At 28.4% G+C, this 8,937-nt stretch overlaps 1 protein-coding gene across 3 annotated transcripts; it reads right to left on the reverse strand.

Moving 5' to 3' along the window:
- Positions 1-1,098: 1,098 nt before the first annotated feature.
- LOC110654831 (protein NETWORKED 4B) lies at positions 1,099-6,826 on the reverse strand. 3 transcript variants are annotated; one of them, XM_021810953.2, is made up of 4 exons: positions 6,551-6,826; positions 4,245-4,341; positions 3,659-3,770; positions 1,099-2,996 (listed from the first exon to the last, which is right to left on the reverse strand). In XM_021810953.2, the coding sequence occupies exons 2-4, from the start codon at positions 4,257-4,259 to the stop codon at positions 1,237-1,239; spliced, it is 1,887 nt and encodes a 628-aa protein (XP_021666645.1). In that variant the 5' UTR covers positions 4,260-4,341; positions 6,551-6,826; the 3' UTR covers positions 1,099-1,236. The 3 variants fall into 3 exon arrangements, with proteins under 3 accessions (XP_021666645.1, XP_021666648.1, XP_021666646.1); XM_021810956.2 differs by lacking the exon at positions 4,245-4,341 and having other exon boundaries at positions 3,544-3,770; positions 6,551-6,821; XM_021810954.2 differs by lacking the exon at positions 4,245-4,341 and having other exon boundaries at positions 6,551-6,820.
- Positions 6,827-8,937: the final 2,111 nt, after the last annotated feature.

Genomic DNA, 8,937 nt, shown 5'->3' on the forward strand with positions numbered 1-8,937 from the left:
ACAACCCAAACTTATCAATATTAGACATGTATCATAGTGTTTTTCTTAATTAATAAAGGTAGATATTTCAAAGCTATGCATCATTTCATGGATTTGTTTATTTCTCTCTCCCTTCGGTGGAAATCAAAACCTTATATGGCATTTATTTATGTCTCTTTAGTAGGATTTTTCAACTTAAAAGAAGATTTATCTTTACTATTTCTTGAAGACCCTTACCTCATCCTGCTTGATGAATAAGACGATTTTCAAACAAATATATTTATCAAAGTTCTTAAAGATTTTTGTCGTAGTTTACCTAATGGACAAGCTGATTTTCAAGCAATCATAAATATCAAGTGAGCTTTTATGATACCACTGGTTTGAAAATGGCAAAGAAACTTTAGTCCGATCTGCTTAGAGATCAATGCAATTCTCACTCTTCTATAGCATCTACGTGTACAAACGTTGATAAAAAAAAATATATATTTATATTCCACATATCTTTATCTCCTATTTAAAAATTTTAATTTTACAAGAATTTAATTTTATTTATTTATTTATAAATTCTTATATTCAGAATAAAAGAATTTAATTATTTTTTTTAAATAATTTATTTTAAAAGAAATAAAATTCATGCATAATTGTGTAAAATTCTTTTTTTATAAATGATTTATTCTAAAAAAATATCCTCCAAGGATATCTCCCACATGCATCGTCCTTCAAGTTTTGTTGATGAGTACATATGATATAGATATATAAACATATTTATGTTCTTTGTTTTTTAAGTTTTATATCAATACGTACTCTCATTGCATTAATAAAATCTCTTTTTGTCTTTTGAAAAAAAATCACTTATCAGAAACGGCTCTCATCTTTACCGTTATCGTTAAAATAATAGAAACTTAGAAGAAAGCATTTAAAAAGCATTTTGAAAGTAGCGAAATAAAAAGAGTATTATGATTCTTTTTTTTTCCCCCCCTAGAAGCAAATGGAAATCAAGCTCATTTAAACGAGGAGAAGAGCGGGGAGGAAATATGAATTCAAATATCAGCCTACAATACTGCTAGCCTAGGGCAGATCCCATTTTTTCCCAAAGCATAGTACCATATCAGAGATAAGTTATGCTTCCTTCATATGTCCACTCACTAAACTATGATAAAAATATACAAACACTATCCTTACCAGTACTAGAACACTGCCGTACTCAGCCCAAACACATTGAAAATGGAGAAAAAGCAAACAATATTACATTCTAACTTATGCTGCCAAAACTGGAACTCTCTTCTGTCCGATGAAGGCCTGTCTAAGCCCATGATACCCATTTCTGTAATATTCGAGTGAGAAACACAATTGCCTGATAGCTTCCCGTTTCTCTTCTGCTCCTTCTAGGATCACAATTCTTTGCCTTTCAACTTCTTCTTCAAGATCCTTAGCTTTTGACCTTAACTCATCCGCCAACTTAGATGCCTCTTCAGCACCAGTAATGAGCTTCACTTGCTCCATATGTAATTGCTGTAAATGCTCGTCTAATTGATCAATCCGACCGTCTCTAGAGATTACATCTGTGTTGAGTGCAGTAACTTGCACATTAAGCTCGTCTCTCTCTAACTTCAAAGCATCAACGGTTTTATTCAAATTTTCTATGCGAACATCTTGTTCCTCAATTTCTTCCTTTAACTGCTTCATTTCAGAGTCCAGTAGCTCCTCCGTTTCTGACTTTTCTGTCTGTAATCTTCTAATTTCATCCTTTAAAAACCGGCTACGTGATTCCCATTCTCTTAGCTGCTCCTCCAAGCGTTTTTGTTCCTCCAACAATCTACATATTTCAGCCTTAATCTGTGCTTTTTCAGGAAAAATCTTCTGCTCAGCATCAGATACTGCCATTTTTAAGTCTCTAATCTCATGATCCCTGTCCGATAAACTAGTTTTCAACCTTGCAATTCTTTCCAGCAGCTTGGTCACCTCCTTTTTGTCAGCGTTGAACTTGGTTTTCCGTGTGTTAATGTCTTTGTTAGCTGATGCAAGATGATCCTGCAAATTGCTGACTTTTTCAGTGTGTCTATCACTCTCAACCTGATGCTTCAAAGTAGCAATTTTATTCTCCGCATACAGTAGCTTCTCTTTTGTGATTTTGAGTTCGTCTGTCAATGCCTTAATCCTGCTATCAGATTCCACAGTTTCAGCTTCCTTTCTGTCAATATTTTCTTGAAGCTGTGGTTCCTGAGCCATCTCAGGTTCCAGCTCAGCCTCCACTGTCTTAACATTTTCTTCAGATGATAATGCGAACTCAGGCTGCAAACGATTGGTGGATTCCAGCGATTTATACTTCTGGAGGTCAATTTTTAATCTGGCCGCCTCTTCTTCAGAAAGCAGTATCCTCTGTTTAGCAATCTTCAGCTCTTGCTCATATCCCACAATCCTAGCAAGAACATCTTCAGAAATCTCATTCCTCACCTCCCTAAATGAGCCATCTCCATTCTCCTCCTGATGCAACAAGAGTTTCTCTTTCATTTCACGTAACTCAATCTCTAGTTCAATTGTCTTCCTGTTCTGTGCATGATCACCACCATTCCCTAGTAGACCTGAGTAATTGTTTACTGGGGAGTCATCAGATTCTGACTCATAATCTGTTACAGTAGATGATTCATCTCCTTCTTTATGAAGATCAGAGCTGCTTCCACCAGAACCAACAAAGAATTCAAAACCAGCAGCTTGGGTCCCAGATTTACGATGAGGCAGCCTCTGTTCATGTACAGGAGAGGGCCATACTGAGGTCGGTTCGGACACAACATCAGAAATGCCTGAGCCCTGGGATTGCAGATCAGATGGAATATTCTTCCTCAGTTCTCCTGTCACATGATCATAACGTTCGGCCAGAGACCGGTACATGCGGTAGAACTCTTCAATAAGAGAAATCAATTCTGGCCTCTTCTGATAATACATTTCAGCCTTTTTAGCAAATGAATCTCCATCCTCTTCAATTAGCTTTAACATCCGCCTGACGCTCTGGTCCATTTCTGTTGTCAAGGATCGTTTTGTAATTTACTTGTTCAGCATTTTGGAAATCAAAATGATCACAGCATTAGAGATTTTCGTAATGTAAAAAAGAAAACTCATGAACAGTTGCTCTTCTCCCAGCAGAATGGCTGTTGGGATTGAGGAATGGCTATCACTCAAAGGTGTGCCCAAGTTAGAATTCATATTAAGGTTAATTGCAGGGGAAATGGCTAAAATTATCAAACCGTTGCTCATTTTACTTGTTTTAACCATGAATCTTTTCAGACCTTGTTTTTCTGAACGGACACTTTTGACATGAAACAAAATAGAAGCAGATGCCAAGACATAGGCAACAGACATTTCAATTAAGACACCGCAACACACATATGTTGTACAGAAATATAGGAAACAGACAATTTGCATAAAAAAATATAGGCAACAAACATTGTTATTAAGACACTTCATTATGCATATATTGCAAGGAAATATAACTTTCAAACTAGAGCTTCTTATTGGAAATATGAATCAGAGTGGAATCCACATATCATTATTTAGACAAAGCATTACCATTAAGAAGGCCTCAAAAATGAGGTGTAATATGACTCATGACACTGTGATACACAAGGGAGTGATCTTATCCTTTACAAATTTGGAGCGTGGAAAGTGCAATCTCGTTGCTTACCCTCAAGATTCTCCGCAAGCCATTTAGAATTTTTGGGACTGGTGTGACTATCCCACCACCAGGAATGTGATTTCTTTGATTGTATCCCCTTGAAGTTCTTATTTACTGTAACCTGAAACATACCACTCAAAATATTAAAATTTGATTAACAAGAAAATTCAACAGAACTTATGACACCTCATATATCAATGCTAAAGTTCTAAGCCATCACCAGAGGGAGAGATCTATGCAACAAATTTGGCTAGTGCAAAAAGATTATCAAAATCAGGTACATATACTTCTCTCATCTCTAAGTTCTTGGCATTAAAGCTAATGCATGCTAGCACTCGATAATCACGTTAGAGAGGTCATAAAAGTTGATAGGAAACAGAATAAACAGAAATCAGGAACATTAAAAGACAAGGACATGTATCATTCAAATTAAAAGCTCTTAAAATATAGTTCATTATGCATCATGGTTCCAAATTTCAATATGACCATCAGAATACAGCTTCAATAAATTCTACATGGTTCAAGATAGAAAAATTACATTGGACATGAAAAATGTATCTCGACAAATGTGTTCTGTTGGAGATTCATTTCTTACCATAGATGAAGCCATTTGGCAAGCTGGTGGAAGCTAAAAGTATATAAAATAAAAAATGGATCCAAAGAGTGAGAGAATTCAACTTTGAAATGTTAACCTGCCACACACACACACACACACACGCAAGATGTCAACTTCATCATATAGAAAGTATTCATTACAAAATAACAATTCAAATATTATATTGTCCACTAGTCCAAGCTTTCCAAATTTTATCTAGCCAACTCAACAAGTTCAACACTTTTTTGTGGACTTTGTCTCTTGCAACAATATTTCTAACAAGCGACATCATAACAATTTAAATGCTATTAAATGGGAGAATATATCACAGTGATTCCACGACCAGATAATATACATGGATTGGCAAGCCAATAAAGTATAAACACATATATATATATAAGTGGGTCTTATAAAATAATAACTATCCGGCTCCTTAAACATTTTTTAAAATATTTTAATATTTATAATAAAATTTATTTTTTCATTAATTAATCTCTAAAAATTAGTATTAACCTTTATAAATATTTATAAAAAAATAATCTATTAAATAAGTGTAACAAATTTATATTTTGTATTAGTTGGTTCCATCAAATTTTTTATTAGTCTTTAATAATTTATAATTTATATATTATAATTTAAATTGAAACATTAAAGCCACTTGGTTGTCATTCAATACGTAAAAAAGTTCAATTAAAAATTAATTATTCAAATTTTTATATTTACAAATAAAAATTTAATTGGTAGTTGTTATTTGATTAAAATTAAATACAAGTTAATCATATAATTTCCTATCAAACAATTTAAATCAGATGGTTTTTTTTTTATTTTTGCTCTAATAATTTCCTAGAAATATATTTTTTTTAATCTTGGCTTTTGGATCTAATATTTTTATGAAAGAATTTGATGTGGTACTGATGCTGACTAATTTTTATTTTTTAAATAATATCATTTACATTATAAAGTTACATAATAATCAAAACTATAATTTTGTAGCACTTATATTTATTATAGAGATATTATTATATTTTTTTTGAATCGATAAATAATTCTTATAGTTTAATATTTTGTGTTATTTTCATTTATTATATATTTTACACACTCTATTGTATAAAATATGTTATTAACGTATTATAATTGACCTCCCACTTAAAATTTTTTGGTGACCATATCCTTTTTTCCAAAGTTCACAAATTTAACATCATAAAAATATCATGAAGAGCAATAATAACAAACTCTAAGGGAACTACAACCTACAAATAACCTCTTTTTTTTATATTATAGTAAAATAGTATCACAAGTCAATTTTCAAGCATCATACTACGTCCACCTCTCCACACAGTATTCAGTAAAACCATTACAATACAGCCTTCCCCTAAAATGTAGTTATGATTTATTCATATATAATTTTAAACCAACGAAATTTATTTCAAACCTTTAGACAACATAATACAATAAACTTCGATTTCAACACATGATTATATGAATAGCCAAGTGTTATTTAACAATTATTATTGCAAAATAGAAAATAATTTAAGAGAATTATTTTAGATATAAAATAGAAGATATAATGAAAAGAATTCATAAATCAATTATTATAAAAACAATTTGACAATAAATTTCTCAATACCCTCATTTTCGAGAATTATTAATCACATAAAATTTTTAAATTTGACAGTAATTTTCTTAGTACCATCATTTGGAGATTTCATTAAATTTTAATTATGGGAAATCATAATAACCTTCAGACTGTGACCAATATTAACAATGGGGCCCAAAAGAAGAAAAAGTACAAAATCAAGAAATCTCTATATGGAAGGTGCATAACACGCGGTGATTATGCAGTCGACGCCTCGAAACAATAAATATCTGAATCCGCGGGAAATTCACAACTGGCCTAACAAGACGTCCAGCTATGTCCACGCGGCTCTTTCTAATAAATCTATTTTATTTTATTTTATTTCTGATAAAAATCTAACCAAACAATAAGAAAAAAAAATTAAAAATTCATAAAATTTAAAAAGAGAAATAAACACTGACAGATTAACAAATTGTGAATACGTGTTCAGAAATACCCAAACTAAACAACAACAGCACCTCGAAATCTCAGTCAGTCAGAAGAATTTTCATGAAATTTTCTTTTATAAGCATAGAATAGTTTATATAATTGAAAGCTTTAAAGCTTCTTCGAGCTACACAGTGAATTCAAATTTCAAAATCGAAAAACAGATTCAATCACACAATAAATCTCAGAACACAACTAAGCTACAGAGAGAGAATTGAAACGACGAAGGGAAGGAAAAACTCACATAAATATCAAGCAAGCGAGGCTCTTTTCAATGGAGAGAAATTCCGGCTTCAAAAACCGTGAAAGGATGCCGTGTCAGAGGAATTGAAGACTAATCTTAAGTAAACCAGAGCAGAGAGAGAGAAAGAGGGAGAGAAAGGGAGAAGCCTGCAGGTATGTCAATGGGATTGAGTGGATGAAAGTGGAGGAGGAGAGGCGAAGCATACAGGCTTTTAAAACTGGTTTCCCACCTGTAATTGAAGAGAAAGTCAACAAGTCTAATAGCCTTTGTCATATGAAAAGTGATTGCGTATCGAAAATGCATTTGAGTGCCGGAAACTAATATTTATTAATTAATAACATAAAGACAATTAAATGTGAAGAAAAGATAATTATTTTAATTCTTCAAAAAAATAATATATTTTAAATAAATTAAGAATAACTTTTATTAAAAAAAATGATAGAAATTTAAAAGTAATAAAAATATATTATAAAATATTAAAATTTTAAAAAAAAAAGTTAAAAAATTTTGATATCAATATGTATAAATAAATAATGATTTATTTTTCTTGAAATAAAAAATTTTTTTATTAAATATTTATAAATTTTTATTTGAAGAGAAGTCTTAATCTAAAATATTAAAAAATAAAACGAAAGTTAGGAAATTTATTTATTTTTATATATAAAATAGGTAAGATTTTTTGTTTTTTAGAAAGAACAAGCTGCATACGCAGCGCGTTGTCGCGGATTTTTTCCCTATAATGTTTTTCATGTTAATATGGATAATATATAGAAAAATATTTATATTAAAATTATATTTAATTTATAATAATATAAAATATTATATTTACATATTATAAACAAAACTATTATCTACTAATAATTATAAAAATCATTTAATTAATTTAATTAGAATGCAATTTTAATTATTTGCTATATTGCTTATTATTTATGTGTATATATTGTAGTTTAATATAAACTAATATTATTAATATAATATTTATTATTTATAATTAAAATATAATTTGATAATAAAAAATTATTTAATTATATAGTTTAGTTATAGAAGATGATTTAAAAATAAGTAAATTAATTAATCTATCTAAAAAAAATCTTAATACTATTCTTATTATATATTAGATTTAATATATAAACATAATATATATGCACATTTGGTTTCAAATTTTTTTAATTATTAAAAATAAATTAAATATATCATAAATTAATCAAAATTTAAAAGTAAAAGAAATTTAATTATTTTTTACTAATAAATTAAATTTACACAATTAATAGGTTAACTCTAAATATCCGTAAGTAATTACAGTATTATAATAAAATAATAGTAATTTCAATAAAAATCTTATTATTTTAAGGTAGTATTTATAAAAAAAAATTAAAAATATTCTAAAATATATCAATAAATTGTTATTATTGTACTTTCATTATAATAAGAATAAAATCTAATATTTCATAAATATAATATTGTTTTATAAAGTACATTCTTTTATCATAGATGAAGTCAAATTACAATTAGTTTAACAAATGTAATAATAATTAATGTGAATTTATCATTAAAAAGTTAAATAATCTATAGCTAAAAACAATTAAAATATTAGAAAAATAAAAAATAATTTAAATTCATGTATAAATAGTTAAGTGATATAAAAATAAAATAAAATAAATAAATAAAAATTTGAATATTTAATAAATAAAATAAAACCTCTAAATAAAAATTTAAAGGGATTCTCGAGTGATCCTTTAGTAGTTCAAAAATTTTAACTAATAAAAAAAAATATAGTAATATGTAAAAAAAATTCAAAATATATCACATAAAAAATAAAATGTCTATTTTAATAACAAAGTAAAAAATTTCTAAAAAAAATAAAGGCACTGTAAATAAGAAATCACAATAAAATAAAATAATGCAAAACTGTTATTTGAACAATGAATTAAACTTTACAACAAATAATATTAGTTTAAAATTATTTTATTTAAAATAATAATAATAAAATAATTTAAAAATAAATAAAATTATAATAGAAAAATAAATTATATAATTTAAAATAAAAATTAAAAAGAAAAGAAAAAAAATAGAGGACAAGATGAGAAAGTAAAATTATATTTATATAATATAATATAATGTATCTGGTAAAAACAAAAAAAAAAACAGTGCATGCAGTGAAAAAGACTCATAAGTTTGAGTATGTGGCAATTGATAAACAGATAATATCAAAATATCTGGATTCAAGGAAAGGATAAATAGGTTATTTTACTGTTCTTTATAAACAGTAAAAATATTATGTGTTTAGTAATATATAATAATTAGTGGAAATATCATTAAGAAAGAACAAAGTCCTGACACAACGAGACAGCAACAGATGGAACGGCATCCTCGATCCAAAAACACTC

This window comes from Hevea brasiliensis, chromosome 16 (assembly GCF_030052815.1).
Source record: "Hevea brasiliensis isolate MT/VB/25A 57/8 chromosome 16, ASM3005281v1, whole genome shotgun sequence".
In the NCBI taxonomy this organism is placed as follows: Eukaryota; Viridiplantae; Streptophyta; class Magnoliopsida; order Malpighiales; family Euphorbiaceae; genus Hevea; species Hevea brasiliensis.

What these genes read in the sequence shown, in the direction of transcription:
- LOC110654831 (XM_021810953.2), bottom strand. An exon ending in GCTTGCGGAGAATCTTGAGG is followed by an intron (nt 2,997 to 3,658) that starts GTAAGCAACGAG and finishes CCTTGACAACAG; the next exon opens with AAATGGACCAGAGCGTCAGG.